The sequence below is a fragment of the Colletotrichum gloeosporioides genome, assembly GCF_011800055.1.
Source record: "Colletotrichum gloeosporioides strain Lc1 chromosome Unknown consensus_7, whole genome shotgun sequence".
In the NCBI taxonomy this organism is placed as follows: Eukaryota; Fungi; Ascomycota; class Sordariomycetes; order Glomerellales; family Glomerellaceae; genus Colletotrichum; species Colletotrichum gloeosporioides.
Genome location: NW_025544652.1, coordinates 1 through 16,557, shown reverse-complemented (window position 1 = coordinate 16,557; position 16,557 = coordinate 1). Strand labels below are relative to the sequence as shown.

General features: G+C 48.6%; 4 protein-coding genes across 4 annotated transcripts; 3 read left to right on the top strand and 1 right to left on the bottom strand.

The window, feature by feature from the left end:
* Nucleotides 1-2,269: 2,269 nt before the first annotated feature.
* On the top strand, nt 2,270-4,190 carry GCG54_00001436 (uncharacterized protein; the record flags this gene model as incomplete). The annotated part of the gene is made up of 2 exons (XM_045401552.1): nt 2,270-3,891; nt 3,947-4,190. The coding sequence occupies 2 exons, from the start codon at nt 2,270-2,272 to the stop codon at nt 4,188-4,190; spliced, it is 1,866 nt and encodes a 621-aa protein (XP_045270281.1).
* Nucleotides 4,191-5,215: 1,025 nt separating this feature from the next.
* On the top strand, nt 5,216-8,035 carry GCG54_00001435 (V-type proton ATPase catalytic subunit A; the record flags this gene model as incomplete). The annotated part of the gene is made up of 8 exons (XM_045401551.1): nt 5,216-5,300; nt 5,376-5,827; nt 5,927-5,966; nt 6,026-6,047; nt 6,119-6,167; nt 6,221-6,305; nt 6,358-7,922; nt 7,979-8,035. The coding sequence occupies 8 exons, from the start codon at nt 5,216-5,218 to the stop codon at nt 8,033-8,035; spliced, it is 2,355 nt and encodes a 784-aa protein (XP_045270280.1).
* An 812-nt stretch (nt 8,036-8,847) lies between these two features.
* Nucleotides 8,848-9,687, top strand: GCG54_00001434 (Protein IMPACT-like; the record flags this gene model as incomplete). The annotated part of the gene is made up of 1 exon (XM_045401550.1): nt 8,848-9,687. One exon carries the CDS (start codon nt 8,848-8,850, stop codon nt 9,685-9,687), a length of 840 nt encoding a protein of 279 aa, XP_045270279.1.
* Nucleotides 9,688-10,117: 430 nt separating this feature from the next.
* GCG54_00001433 (uncharacterized protein) lies at nt 10,118-11,507 on the bottom strand (the record flags this gene model as incomplete). The annotated part of the gene is made up of 2 exons (XM_045401549.1): nt 10,118-11,266; nt 11,484-11,507. 2 exons carry the CDS (start codon nt 11,505-11,507, stop codon nt 10,118-10,120), a joined length of 1,173 nt encoding a protein of 390 aa, XP_045270278.1.
* Nucleotides 11,508-16,557: the final 5,050 nt, after the last annotated feature.

Genomic DNA, 16,557 nt, shown 5'->3' with positions numbered 1-16,557 from the left:
TTGGGGGCTCTCCACGCAGGCCACGGGTCATCCCAGCTGTTTCCTGCGTGCCCTTGCGGGCCCTGGATTCGCGACCAGGCAGTGCTGGCCAAGCTACCATCTTAGTTGGCGCTGCTAAGAACTGGTGAAGAAGCCACTAACGACTGCTAGCAAACTGTCAGCAAAACCTCCAGCCTGTGCGCATACGTACGACTCGGAAGGAGAAAAAAAAAGTGCCTCGGGCCATTTTACCAAGACTTCCCCGTCCGGCACCATCATGGCGCCGTCAGGACCGACTGCACGTCGCACGCCTGTTGCCGGGGCGCCCATCGGTTCCTGACTGTTTCTGACTGTTTCTGACTCCTTGCAGCAGGAGCCGCAGCTTCTTACAGGCTGCCCACGGACAATGGTTGCACGCTGCAGCAAGCCCCTGAGCAACGTCCAACTCTCTTAGCCCGGTGGATCGGCGCTGATGCAAACGCACGACTTGAATCTGGTGGTCATGGACTTGGTCTTTATGACCCTCGAGTCTCGACTTCCATTGAGGGTGTGGGCCACCGGTTTCCGTGGACAATGGTTCGTTCGTTTCGTCTTGTTGATCGGACAAGGCGGACGCCAAAACAACAAGAAACATGTGCCAATGAGATCTGGGCTGGATTTTGACAACAAGCCGCCATAGCTAGGTAGCCTGCCATTTCCCATGACTGGTGTCTCATGCGGCTTTAAGCTGTGAAAACAAAAAGAGGGGGGTGGTGTTCGTCCAGCAGGGTCTATGGATGTAAATAATGCGAGTCCAATAGGCAAAAAGCAATGCAACCGCACTGCAAAACCACCAGATGTCCGTCATCAACAGCCCAGGTCAGACCACATGCTCCGGTTCCCATCCCAACAACCAGGCCCGTAGCCAACAAAAAAAGAGTCAAATGACTGACTAGCTGCTGCACGTCTTCTGCGACATCCGTACAGATACACAGCAAGACCGCATTTGGTCCATTCACTCTCTCACTCTCACTCGTCGTTCGACATCTGCATCTGCATCTGGCCTACCTCGATCTGATCCAATTCTCCTTCTTCCATTTCTGCTGCCCAATCCCATTGCCAACCAACCACACCCATCTTTCCTTCTTTCCTACCTGGTTTCGAATTGTCGCAGAATCTTGCGTCCATCATCGATCCCGCCTGCTCGTCATTGGCTCCCCGCCTCCCGTTGCTGCTGCTACCGGCGCTGTCGGTCTCGACACTTTATTACACCTTACTCAGACATACAGACGACCGTTGCCGTCCATCCCATCCCGCCTGCACCTTTGCACCTTTCGCTCGTCAATTCTCGTCCGAACTCGCGGCCTTTGCCCTTCTTTTACCTCGTCGTTCCTTGCTGTTACCTTACCTCATACTCTGGGTCCTGCCATCGGTCTCCTTGGCTACCCCTGCATGAACCCCAGGACGACCACGTCGACTACGGATACCAACATCAAAGTTCGGACGCACCACCCAGGACTCACTGCCGGTCCGATCCTAGGCCTTCTACCGCGTACTGTCAACAACACAAGCAAAGCAGACAGGCATCAAGCAAATTAATCCAGACCGGTTCAGTCCACACTGTGAACTGTCCAATCCAAACAAATCAAGAAAGAAAAAAAGATAACAGCATTGACGCCTCGGAGTCACCATCATCCACTGGCAATCCAAGGGCCTCGACTCGCCTCTCCCAGTCGCAATTCCTTCTGCCATCTCGTCCTCTCCTGTCCGTCACAATCTTTACAGCAACACCACAGTTCCCTTCTCCATTTCCAGTCCTTGTCGTTCCTCCAACTGGGAATCTGTGCCCGAATCCGTCATTCGAGCCCCCCCAAGGTACGGCAAACAGGCGAGATAAAAGATTCCACAGCGGCCGCACCCACTGGTTGACGAGCTTGAACTACCCTACCGCCCCCTATCTGAGCAGAAAATACCCTCGTCCGCCACGCCAGCTCAGCCAATCTCGCTGTCCAATCGTGGCATCCATTGCGCCTGCAACCCTCATTCAATCACCCCCCGACCAGACCCAGAGAGGACTCGACGAGGTCTGGTTCCTAAACCTGGGCCACACACCCCCGAAAGCCCCCCGTCCCCATTCAGAAGACCCATTGCAAGTCCCAGACCCAGAAGAGACCAGACCCCCCAACCCCGTCTCTTGCTCCGGTTCCTGCTAATCGCTGCTATCTGCTGGGGCGTTTTTCGCTTGCTTTTGCTGGCTGCACTGCAACAACAAACACGGCCTGTCAATAATGACCCTCTTTCCACCCTCTCCATGACAGCCATTTTCCTACTACAAATCTGCTTCGTCGCTACTGTTTCTCGCACTCTCTTGAATGACCACCAAAAACACCTAAACACATACAAGGCTGTCGTCGCCAGAAGAACGAATTCCGCTCACTCCTCCACCGCCTGGAGACAAAGGCACATCCGGAAGGCCAGTAACGCCTCTCCCTCCCATTCTTTGCTTAAGCGCCGCCGGTCATACAACATCGCCAACGCTCAATTCTCCCGGGAGGCGTCACGCAACCGTTTTGCTCGTGCTGAGATGCAGAGCACCCACGAGATTCGCTGTCGTTCCTCTTCTGTGGTCGAGCGCCCGCCGGCGGACTCCGCGGCCACTACCACGACGGCTTTTACACCGCAACCCTTACTGCCCCCGAGACCTACCCAATTCAAACCGTCAGAGATGCACGTCGAGACTCTGATAGGAGAGATGGAGGAAGCACCCGGGGCCATGACACCGCCTCCCCCAACCCCCTCGACACAAGACCGCCTTAACCGCGCGGCGCGGTCGAATTCCAGTGCCTCTCGAAACACCAATCGACTATCGCTTACACTGCCAATCGCTCCGCCGACCAGCGACCCTTCAAGGCCGGCTTCAGTTACGACCGCATCGTACCCTCCCACGCCTGCCGACACCTCGGCTGTCACCTCCCCGTCAGACCCCAATGACTTCATCATTGCGATAGCAGCGCAAGAACGACGAGTATTGGAGATTCGCGAGGAGCTGGCGCGTGCGGAAGCTGAATTGGCGAAATTGAAGCACGACTGGACTGCCCAGTCAGCCCGGAGGAAGAGGGATCTGCCACAGCGCCCATTGGCGCCTCAGTTTGAGCCGTCGCTATTGGACGATGATGAGGCAGCTTCCCGACGGAGTGTCGAGCTGGATAGAAGGAAGGCGCTTCTGAGGGACTTGCAGGGACAGACGGGCCCCCGAGAATACAGACGAAGAGTCCTTCGTGGCGGGCACACGCGGACTCTGTCATTACTTTCGCCGACGAAACCGGAAGGCTTCGCGGTGCACGAAGACACCTCCAGTGTCAAGTCCATGGAGCTTCGTTCCCCGGTCATGACCCCTACCCATCCTGCTCTTCCTAAGAGGGCTTCCTGGCAGCCGCGCACTTACAACACCGCTACACCTGGAGTGAAGCAGATGGCTCAAGACTTTAGGGTAGGACTTTGGAGCTTCGTGGAAGACATCCGACAAGCCACCGTTGGCGACGAGCCGATTCATGGCATTTCCCGTCCTGGCTCGACGGACCCCACGGGGAAAAGAGTCGGCTCGTTCGGCGACCAGGACACGATCAGGGCCCTCAACTCTCGTCCCAGAGTCCCATTGAGCTCCGCTTTTGACTCGCCGATCGACACCCCGAGCAAGTCGTCCAAGCCGTTGCAGGAACGTCCGAACCCGAAGCCGGCGACGAAGTCTACGACCAAAGCAAAGCACTTCTCGTGGACGCCGTTGACCTTTGACTCTTTTGACGATGACTGGTCGAATTGGGATTCACCCGTGGTTTCTTCGGCCAAGTCCGCTCGCTGGAGCGGCTCGACCGTCGGCGGCGCAGAGGGACTTGCGTCCATGTCTGAGAACAAGGATGAGAATGTGACTCCACTGTAAGCAACTCACAAACGGCCTCATCCCCCACTGTACTAAGACATCCGTCCACAGCAAGAAGAAGATGCCCATCACCGTTGACACCTCGGCCCGGTCTGACTCCCGCCCCGAGTCGGCTCTCTTGTCGCCTACCCAGCTCGGGGAGCTTCTGCCCACCGTAGTGAACAAACTCTCACCTGGCAACCTCAAGCGTACCGCCAACAACCTCATGGACGAATGGGAAAAGAGCCTGTCCCCGCCGCGACAGCAGCAAGACGAAGAGGAACAGCTGATCGATTTTCGGGAGACCACAGCCTGATCTGCGAGAGACTGGACAAACGAACAGCAGGCCATCACACCCAAGCGGATGCATTTGCATCGTACATGAAGAAATTCAGCACCGTACATATCCGAGCACGTCGCATGGATCACATTCAAAAGTATAGATAAAAGTACCAACTGGACCGGATTGCGCAAAACGGCCAGAAGAGCGGACAGGTTATTCCGCCGAACATAGACAATGGGTGGACAACACAAGCAAGAGGAGGAGGCGATGAAGGGGCCATCAAACAAGGGCAGCCCAGAAGCTGCTATTGGTTATCAGTCGAAAGACTTGCCAGGGTAATGAAGCTCTGCTAAGGGAGCTTATATCGGCGTATGTCTGGATGGCAGTCTAACAGCCATTGACGATGATGAGCTGTTGGATGATGGCATAATGACGATATTAATGAATGTACGAACGCAAGTATTTCGTGCTTTTGGAGGGGAATGAAAGAACCAGCGTTTATGCGTTCGGCTGGTTTGCTGTTTCTCGTAGTTGTCTGTCAGACACGGCCAGTTATGAGAAACGTTTCGAAGAACAGCCTGTTTTACCCACGTAGTTAGATTTGAATAGTAGTAACTGTTTATGACTGTAATTTGTGTCCTGTCGTCTTTTGGTGCCAATGAACCATCGGACTTGCGACGAGGTGTTGCTCATGATGGTGATGGTTCACAAGCCACACCTGTGAAATGGCGGGTGGTCGTTGAGAAGCCGGTCTCAGGGTCAACGGTGCGGAGAACGGGTGCGTCTGGGGAGCATTTCGTGGCAGTGCAGCTTTCGCAAGCCTGACCTTGACCGCAACCTGAGGTGCAGGCTTTCGCTTGGCAGATCGCTGGGTTGCTGCGGTGTAATTGTCGACTAGCTCCCTGGACAAAGGCCGTCGTCTGGTGTCAATTACACTTTTTGGGACTCCCGTCGCGCGCTTTCAACTCAAACCAGAGACACAACAAGCGACATCGCCATCCACAGAAAGGGAAACAAGAAAACATCACAACGTCTCTGAACCCCTGAAATCAAAGTGAATGCAGGTCGGATTCCGCCCGAGGCTGCGGGCTCGGCCGTCTCTGGTCGAGTTACTGGCCCGGGGCAAGCAACAAGACGACGATGGTTTGTCGTCGTCGCCGGTGTCACCTTACATTCCTCCAGCTGGTTCGGCGACGGCCGCTGGCACTGGCGGCTCAGGAACCTACTTGCAGGTCCCAGGCGAGCTGGATCTGGATGTGGACTTGGACGTGGACGCTACAGGCGCTGGCGGTCCTTCAGCGACAGGAGGCGGCGGCCTTAACACTGACACAGCAGGCACGGGCCCCGGTCATACATCATCGGGTCCACTCTCGCATGCGCTACGTGAGGCGTGGGCTGGCCGCACCAATCCCATTGCCAGCTGGAGTGCCCCGGCCAGACATGCACGGGAGCCGCAGCCGCACCGAAGCAGCCAAGTGGACGTCGAAGCTCTGGCAATAGCTTCTGCTCAACCTCTACCATCATCTCCTCCAACAACACCTCGTCAAACGCCATCCAACCCTCCCTCCCCTTCAACCCCGGACGCTCTCCCCGCATCGACCGACCTTCTTCCTGTGACAATAATCCACGAGCCGAGCCCTGCTCGCGTCCAGACGTCCACCATGCCTCCTGTAAGCACCCCCCGAATCCGTCGTCTCTTGTTATGGTGATGCGGCATATGCCTGCCCCACCGACCCGACCTCGATCGCAGAAGCTGACCAACGCCACAGAAGCAGAAGAAAGACAGCAAGGACGATGAGTCTCACACCGGTTAGTGACCACTGTCACTCTGATTATCGATGATAGCTTGAACTGACCTCCTCATGCAGGCAAGATCTTCTCGGTCTCTGGGTACGATCGTAGCTCCCCCGATTCGCCCCCTTCCCCCGATCTACCGCGCTCGACGACTAACCATATCCTAGACCCGTCATTGTCGCCGAGGACATGATTGGTGTTGCCATGTACGAGTTGGTAGGTCGCATCGCTCGAATGGATGCTGAGAATGGATGTCTGACAATGCGCAGGTCAGAGTCGGTCACGATAACCTGGTCGGTGAAGTCATTCGTATCAATGGCGACCAATGCACAATTCAGGTTTACGAGGAGACTGGTAGGTACATGGCGCGCGACAGCTCAAAGTACAATCTACTGACAAATCGCAGCCGGTGTCACTGTCGGTGACCCCGTCGTTCGCACCGGAAAGCCTCTGTCCGTCGAGCTCGGCCCCGGTCTGCTCAACGGTATCTACGACGGTATTCAGAGACCCCTCGAGAAGATTAGCGAAATGTCCAAGACAATTTACATTCCTCGCGGTATCGCTGTTCCCGCTCTCGACCGTACGAAGAAGTGGGAATTCGTCCCCTCCCTGAAGGTTGGAGACCACATCTCTGGCGGTGACGTTTGGGGTACCGTCAACGAGAACTCCTTCATTTCCACCCACAGAATCCTGTTCCCTCCCCGCGCCCGCGGTACCATTACCAAGATCGCTAGCAAGGGCAGTTACACCGTTGAGGAGAACCTCCTCGAGGTCGAGTTCGACGGCAAGAAGACCGACTACCCCATGATGCAGTCGTGGCCTGTGCGAGTTCCCCGTCCGACCACCGAGAAGCTTCAGGCAAACGAGCCCTTCGTCGTCGGTCAGAGAGTGCTGGACGCTCTGTTCCCCGGTGTCCAGGGTGGTACCGTTGCCATTCCTGGTGCTTTCGGTTGCGGCAAGACTGTCATTAGTCAGTCCGTGTCCAAGTTCTCCAACAGCGATGTCATCGTCTACGTCGGATGCGGTGAGCGCGGTAACGAGATGGCCGAAGTCTTGAAGGATTTCCCCGAGCTCACTATCGAGGTCGACGGCCGCAAGGAGCCCATCATGAAGCGCACCACCCTTATCGCCAACACCTCCAACATGCCTGTCGCTGCCCGTGAGGCTTCCATTTACACCGGTATCACCGTCGCCGAGTACTTCCGTGATCAGGGTCTGAACGTCGCCATGATGGCTGACTCCTCTTCTCGATGGGCAGAGGCTCTCCGTGAAATTTCCGGTCGTTTGGGAGAGATGCCTGCTGACCAAGGTTTCCCTGCGTACCTCGGTGCCAAGCTCGCCAGTTTCTACGAGCGTGCCGGCCGTGTCAAGTCTCTCGGCTCCCCTGAGCGCAATGGCAGTGTCAGCATTGTCGGTGCCGTCAGTCCCCCTGGTGGTGATTTCTCCGATCCCGTCACCACATCCACCCTCGGTATCGTACAAGTTTTCTGGGGTCTCGACAAGAAGCTCGCCCAGCGCAAGCATTTCCCCTCCATCAACACCTCGCTCAGTTACTCCAAGTACACCATGGTCCTCGACAAGTGGTACGAGAAGGAGTACCCTGAGTTCCCCCGCTTGCGTGACCGCATCAAGCAGCTTTTGTCTGACTCCGAGGAGCTTGACCAGGTCGTGCAGCTGGTCGGAAAGAGTGCGCTGTCTGACCCCGACAAGATCACTCTGGATATCGCCGCTCTTCTGAAGGAGGACTTTTTGCAGCAGAACGGTTACTCAGACTATGACCAGTTCTGCCCTCTGTGGAAGACTGAGTGGATGATGAAGTTGATGGTTGGTTTCCACGACGAGGCGCAGAAGGCCATTGCCCAGGGACAGAGCTGGGTCAAGGTTCGTGAGGCCACCTCCGACCTGCAGTCCAAGCTGCGTCAACTCAAGTTTGAGGTTCCCACCGACGGAGAGGACGCCATTACTAAGAAGGTGAGTCTGTTCGTAGTGAAATGCGGCTATGCGTCCTTCGCTAACCTTTTACGCAGTATGAGGAGATCCAGCAGCAAATGCTGGACAAGTTTGCCTCCGTTGTTGACGAGTAAGCGCTGCAAGGCGGTGGGTAATATCCTGTTTTGTCAAAGTCTCCCGCGTCGCGCTGTAGGGTATGTCTGGGGTCCAATAGATGAGTCTGGGGCGATGGCATCCTGCATGGTGGTTCCTCTTTTCGTAGTCTCGGCTAGTATATCACATCTGTATATGATCCTAACTGTCAGCTTCATGCCCTACGATGATGGTGACAAGTATGATATCACGACGAGCAGGCATTATCTGCCGGTGTCATCGAGAGTTGCCACTCCAATCGCACCAAGACCGGCGTTGATCCGATTCTCCAAGCGGAGAGTGTCAAGGTAGGCCAGCGAGAAGCATCATGCCTAGGCATTTGCTGATTGTGAATATTGACAATGAAGCGAGTTGTGGTTTCCAGTACTGCTTCAATTGGTCACCTGAACTTGTCAATGTGGTTGAGGTCGCTGCCTCTTTGCAAGTTCACAGGTATATTGCAGGGAACCTTGGGAGTAGCTATCCAGCGCACGGACCCTCCGGCCCACACTCCCGCACAGCGGTCGAACGGCCGGTCCATCGGAGCAAGTTCTCACCATCACCTTCACAACCACATCCAATATCACACAAGTGCCATATGAGCTTACCGCAACGCTCAACTCGACGTTTGTTGAGATTGATTCCACGGCGGAGATATCTGAATTTCTCTCCAGCACAGTCGAGAAATCCCCAGCTTCAACTTTCATACGTCACATTGAACTCTGGGTTCTCACTCACCACTCATCGCACCTACACCACAACCCATACCCTCTGCCGTCGGCCAACCCCTTCACAGCCAACACCAACCCCGAAAATGTCGGACGACCTCAAAGACGAGATCGAAGTCATAAACTCAATCTACGGAGACGGCACCCTCTCCCCCGCCACCCCGCCAGACTACATCCTCGCCCTGCCCTCCGCCTCCTCCCTCACCCTCCGCCTCACAGACTCGTACCCCTCCGTCCCGCCACAGGTCCTCGGCACCCACAGCGCCGGCGAGGGTGCGCCCCGCGGCGCTGCCGCCCGCGACCTCACCCTCTTCCGCGACGCCATCGCCACCGTCTACCAGCCCGGCGCCGTCTGCCTCTTTGACGCGATAGAGGAGTACCAGCGGTGGGCGGAGGCCAGCGCAGAAGCCGAGGCCGCGGCGCGGAGCCCCTCTCCGGACGCAGCAGATGAGTCCTCGTCATCAGCAGCAGCAGCAGCGTACGAAGAGTCGTCGGTGCCGGCGTACCTCGCGGAAGAGCCGCCGTGGGTGATCTCGGACCCCTTCGTGGAGCTCAAGTCCGTCTTCGTGGCGCGGGCGGCGCCAGTAACGAATCCTGAGCAGGCGGCGGGGTACGTGCAGCACCTGCTCGCGACGGACAAGAAGGCGCGGACGGCGACGCACAACATGACGGCGTGGCGGATCCGGGGCCCCAACGGGACGAGCTTCCAGGACTGCGACGACGACGGGGAGACGGCGGCGGGCGGGCGGCTATTGCATCTAATGCAGCTGATGGACCTGTGGGACGTCATGGTCGTCGTGACGAGATGGTACGGCGGACAGAAGCTCGGCCCGCGGCGGTTCGCGTTGATTAACAGCTCGGCGAGGGATGCGTTTGTGAAGGCGGGCTGGGTCGAAGAAGCAGGGAAGAAGAAGGGCGGCAAGTAGAAAGGGATGGATGTTGGATAGATATCAGCGAGTTGTACTCTCGCAACAACTGCATTTAGATCATCAACAAACCACACCGACCGAGGCCCGAGATGGGATCAAAGACAAACGAGATCGAAGCATCTCAAATTCAATCCGGACCGACACCAGCTATTCTCGCAAGACATACAAAGAGTTGGTATCTAACATCAGAGAGCCGCCGTCCTCCGCGAACGCCAACATATCGAAGGAAAATTTCAAAATCAGATTGCCAACCGCAGCCAGTCCATGCTAGTACAGTCATCCAACATCGTAAATCCCACTCCGAGAGTGTCGCAACATTTTCTGGTCCCTCCTGTCTTTTGTTTTCTTATGATCCGCCCAACAATGTTTTGGCAAAACCTTACCAATGCAGCCTGTTCCCCGGGCTGTGGTCACATGCTCAATCATATCAGGCCTTGAACAGTTTCGGTTCAAGAATCTCAAGAGCGTGAATCGACTGTTCACACGAAAGAATGACGGCACCGGCTCGAGCGGTAGATAGATATGACAGTCCTGCGCTGTCTCCGGTGCGCATATCCTGCACCAGTGTGCCGGCAACTCCACAAACGATGCCGGTGGCTTCCAACGGGAGGCTCTCGAGGTCCAGGAAGATGGGAGTGAGGTTTGACTTGGTGTCTCCTACGAGTGAGTCACCAAAAAGACCGAGGAGAGACCTGTCCAGCAGTAGTGAGGGCGGGTCTTCCTGTGCGAGAGTGATGGATATGAAGCGCGGCCGCGCCGCCAGCGCCGAGATCATGGCGGTGTACAGCTTCGTGTCGATGTTGTCCAGCCAAGTCTGGCGATGGCCGTTGCCCGTCACCTGCCTGCTCAGGGGCGGACGCTGGGTATGGGAGAACTCGCCTCCAAGTTGCGATGTCTCCCGGCCAGAACATTGGACCAGGAGCAGGTCGTCTTCGACGTAAGGGGCGACGCTACGCTTCTTGAGCAAATCGAAAGTGCGTACCTGGAGCTCGGCGATGGTCGAGGGCGGAGGGGTCAGCGGAGGGCCGTTCTGGCTACCGCCGCGGGAGTGAACAGATGCGGCAGGGCTGACGAAGTTGGACTCGTTCTCGGCTAGCTCGAAACCGCGCGCCAGGAGGGCCTGGACGACAGTCTTCTTGTCCTTGGTCGGCACCAGGATGAAGTCGGAGTAGTAGGTGGTAATGAAGAAAATCGGGATTCCGGCGAGGGCCAGAGGCGAAGTCAGCTCCATGACGCGCCCGGCAGCGTCCATGCCTGCACTGATGACGGACAGGACGAGGTAGGTGTCCTTGGATATTGACACAGACTTGGCGAGGTCCTTGGGCAGGTCCTTGATGGCAGGCTCAAAGACATTCTTGGCCCAAGAGCTGTGGCAAACGATCGAGCACTCCATGGGAGTGACGCTAATGTTGAGGAAGCCATGCTGGCTTTCGGCATTGAGGCCTTCTAATTCATGTTCAGGCTCTCCTTTTGACGCCTTAAGGGTCTGGGTCTGCGGCAGGAGAACGCGGAGAATGGGCTGCAGCAAGGTTGAGTACAGATCGAGAGGAATGTGGATCAGAGTGTAGGTGCCGTCCTAGATCGTAATCGGTGTTAGTCCAAAGACCTCAACAATGGGCCCAGCAAGACGTTATGTCATGTATTGTTCTTGGTCCGGAAAGGGTACGGATGCAGCTCGTAGGTAGCGTCGCAGTGGTGGGGTGGACATGAAAGTGCAAGAGCCAGCCCCGCCTTTTTGGTGACTCTACCTTATCCAGAGCGCGACAAGGGCTGGAGTGAGTGTGTCTACTTACGAGAAACGAGACCTGGGCGTTCATGATGTCCCTGACGCGCAGGCTTCTGGCTCTTGAAGCCAAGAAGAAAACCTTCTGACTTCCTCCTCGCTGGATTTCAAACTTCTTTATCTATGAACCTGTGGGTGGTGGTCCAAGAAAAAAAAAGTCCGATGTCGATGCGCAGTGGGGCACAGACGTTGGCAGTTGCGCGTGCGGGAGGATATCGGAGGGGCCTCTCTGCCGGGTTCGGATCAGGCTCTCATAAGGCTGGCCGGTGCTCTTGGTGAGACTCAAAAGTCTCAGTGGGTGAGGGTTTGGGTGGCCGTTGCTGACAGGGAAACCGTCGTCTCTTGTGTTATCTCTGGTTGTATACAAGTTCCGTATGTCCGACGTGGAACCCAAGGTATGAACGGAAGACGTCGTGGAATCGGGAGGAGGATATCAAGGAAAAGAGCCAGGAAAGATGAACAAGAGGAAGGGACGGGAAAGGTTATGAAGGAGGGAAGGGGGAAAGAGGAATTAGGTTCATAAGGACCCCGGAGTTGCAAGCTAAGAGGTCCTAGGTGAGGTACCTACTATATGAGGTAGGTAAGGTAGGCAAGGCACCTCCAGGTAAGGCAAGGCGAGGCAGCTTCAAAGGTAATGGTGCGGAGAGGAGGAGGGCGCTGCGAGGTGCGGCGTGCGGCGTGCGGCGGCCGTCGACAATGGGACGCTAAAGCACGGGCATACCTCACTTACTGGGGCCGGCCAAGCAAAAGCCCACCCCAAGGAGGAAATAGAAAACGCGCGAGAGGGCCAAGGGAAAACAGCTAGTGCCGGAGAAAAAACGTGGGCTTGCTTACTTGCCTTGGGCCTTTGCTTGGGTTGCAGATAACGTGAAGGAGTTGAACAAGCATCAGGTATTATCTACGCGGTAGTTGTGTTGGCCGGGGCCCTTACACGTACAGCAGCAAGAGCGGGGAACAGCGCAGGCCCCTCTGAGGACCCTCGACTCCGCTTGAGTGGTTTGCGCCGAAATGGATAATTTTCCTCTTTTTTTTTCTTTTTTTTTTTTCTTTCCCTTCCCAAAGACTCAGCGATGTGGGATGCTTGCTTTTTCTGTCCGAATGCATCACGCAGGACCACCTCGGTCAAGACGCGGTTGGCCGGGTCCGTACCAAATTCAGGATGGCCATGGCTGTCATACTGTATTTGCGCGAAGCCGCATTGAACTATCATTTTCCATGACGGAGCTCGTCGCAAAGCTTGCCTCGTCGTTGATCACTGAGGTGTATGCGTGCTATGTGCACCCGCAATTATTGTTCACTCTGCCAATGCTGAACCTAGGCAGACTGGTTCCTCCGGCTGCATGAAGGTGGGCGGCATGGCATGGCGGGGTCAAGCAGGGGATCGAGGAGAGAAGGGAAAGCGCAAAAAGCATTGGGGATGGGAGGGATTCAGCCCATGATTGCATCTTTAATAGTGTGTGTCTCATCCGGATTTATGCACACCAGGGTATCTAAAAAGTAGCTAGGGGGGTGTGGCGCGGCTAGAAAAACTAAAAAGCTGTATTATATACACTTATCTAGCCCTATATAGTAATTAATATAATCCTATAAAAAATAAATATATACTATTTAAGGTATAGTAGCTATACTAGCCTCACTTAACTAGGGTATACGCTTAGAAATAGCCCTATATATAACTAAATCTACTTTAGTTATAGTTTAGTATATACTAAATTTCTATACTTATATATTAACTTTTTTTTTTTTCTCTAAGATATACTATTTAGAAGAATATTATATATATATACTATCTTAAGTAGGAATTAAATATATACTAAGTCTTAAAATAGATTATACTTACTTATAAGGACTTTATAAATAAGGAGGTTAATAGGTCTTATAACTTATACCCTTATTATAGCTATTTTTATAATATATTTAGTATATATTTATACTATACTTAAAGTATACTAAAACTAACTTAAAATAGGTCTTATTATTAACTTAAACTAAAACTAAGAAGGTCCTAATAGTAAATAAACTAATACTCTATATATATATAATACTAACTTAATCTTAATTTCACCTATTAATATAATAAAGGAGTATAATACTAATAAATTAAGTAATTTTCTAAGCTAATCTTAGTATATACTAACTATAAATATAGCTATACCTAATTATAATATTAAACTATCTTAAGTTATAAGTTATATATAAGTTTTCTACCTCCCCCTTAATTAATTTATAGTATATACTAACTTAATTCTAAATACCCTATTATTATTAACCCTAGTTCTAATAAGTAGTATAGTTAGTACTTTAGTAATATACTTACTATATATCCCCTATATACCTAATATATATATAACCTAGCTTAATAGGATATAGTTTTATTATTATATCTACTAGTATTACTATAGAGTAAGTATATATCTCTTTTAACTATATATACTATATATATACTAATATAATTTTAGTTTAGAATACTTTTTATACTAATATTACTATTTATAAGTAAGTAGTTAACTAGAAGTATAACTTAATCCTTATATAGTTCTAATATATATTAATATAATATTTAGTACTCTAAAAGCTTATATTTATTCTAGCTAGTAGTATAATATATACTTTATCTAAGAACTTAGGTATATTACTAACTCACCTTTAGTATATATATAGCTAATATTTTATAGCTATAACCTTATAAGTAACCTAATTAGTAAATATACTATAGAGATAGAAGAACTTATATAAGTTTTACCTTTATATATCTCTAGTATATATATAGCTAATATATTTTATAGAACTACTAACCCTCACTTTACTACTAAGTATAGAACTTAATTCTATTATATAAGTTATATATATATATACTTAGAGGATATTATATATTTACTATTTATTTTACTATTTACTTTAAATATACTAATATAATACTTAGTACTTTTCTACTATAGCTTAAGTTAAGTATAAAGTAAAAGAGCTTAATAGTACTTAGTTACTTTATAACTTATTATATAAAGTAGTAAATAGGTAAACTAGTAAATATATAGTACCCTTACCTCTACTAAATACTTAGTATAATATAAGTAGTAATTAGGAATAAATAAAATATAAGCTTAATATAAGCTCTATATATACTTAATAGAAACTAACTAAAAAGTAGCTTAGTAGCTATATTAAGGGTAGTATACCCTTATTTAGAAAGCGAAAAATATAGTATCTCTATATCTATAACTAAGCATATACTAATATTTAATATAATATAGCCCTACTATAGCTAACTTTCTATATACCTCTAGTCTTAAGATACCTATTAAGATATCTAAAACTAGCTATAAGTTATATATATACTAAGTGTTATTTATTTAGATACTAATAATATACTAAGTAAAATAACTTCTAGCTTTAAGAAGACGCCTACCTCTAGTACTACCTACTACCCTTTAACTTATAGTATATTCTATATATATATATAGCTTCACTTAAGTATATACTAATATAATTTATAAACTAAACCTAGCCTAAATCACCCCCCCCCCNCCCCCCTCCCCCTAGTAATAACTAGCTATCTATAGAGATCTAATACTATATATATATATAGTTATTATTTTAACTAAATACTTAGTTATAGTTTTTAAGTTATTATAAGATAGGTTTAATATATACTTACCCTACCTATAAATAGAGGTAATAAGGGAGGTTTATTTAACTTAGTATATATATAGTATATAAGGGAATTATATTATTACTTTATAGTATAGATACCTATATAGCTATAGTATATATATATTAACTAAGCTAGTTTAAAATCTATAAGTACTCCTAAGGAACTAGTATATACCTAGTATATATATATCTAATATAATTACTTTTATACTTATATTTACTTAACTAAGTCTACTACTTATACTAAGTATATATATATTCTAAATATAATATCTATTCTCTTACTTTCTAACTATAGTTTAAGTTTATCTTAATTCTCCCCTAACTTTAGCTCTAACTATATAATTTACTACTATAAATTATACTTTTTCTTTTAATACTTTAGCTCTTTTACCCTCTCCTCTAATATATAAAACTTAGAATTTACTTCTTAGATATCCTATTTCCTTAAGTAAAGTATAAATAGGAATAATAAGAAAGTTAAGCTATATATATATTATATAGATACTACCTCTATACCCTATTTAAATAAGTTTTATATTAGAATTAAGTACTTAATACTTAAACTAAAAAGTAAATCTAAGGGGTTATATAAATTAAAAGGAATTATAGGATTTATTACCCTTTACTATATATACTTTTCTTAGTATTTATATATTTAGTATAAGCTCTATATAAGTTAAGTAAGTCTTAAGTTATTCCTCTACTAATACCTACTATAGCTTATATTTATAAAGTAGTTCTATTATACTAAATTTATAAATACTATATACTTTATACTAATATATAGTTAGTATATACCTAGATAATACCTAGTAAATACTTACTTTAAAACTACTATTAGAAGAGATTATACTCTTCTAGTAGTAATATTATCCTTTATATAGCTTAACTCTATTAAGTTAGTATTTTTCCTAGTAAAATACTACTATTAAGCTAAAATCTAACTAAAGGATTAGACTAATATAGCTATAATCCACTTTAACTTCTTTATAATAAACTAAGACTTAATCTCTAGCTAAGTTAAGTATATACTTATAATATACCTAAGATATTCTTCCTCTAAACTTAATTCCTATAGATAGTAGAGCTCTAAGCTTATAGGGTAATTAGAAAACCTCTTTCACTAATTTCTTATAATATATACTTTATAGAAAATAAGTATATACTATAAATATTACTACTAATCCTAAGATAAGTTAAGCTTATATAAGTAATCCTTAAAACTTAAATAAAGTAGTAGATTAATATATATCTAGTATTAGCTAAGTATATACTTACCTCTAGTCTATTTTCTATCTATATCTATTATAACTATATATATAATATCTACTATACTTAGATAGATATAAGCTTAGTATATAAAGCTATTTAAAATAAACTCTAATAAACTAAAAACCCTTTTAAAAAGAAAGTAGTAATCTACTCTCTTA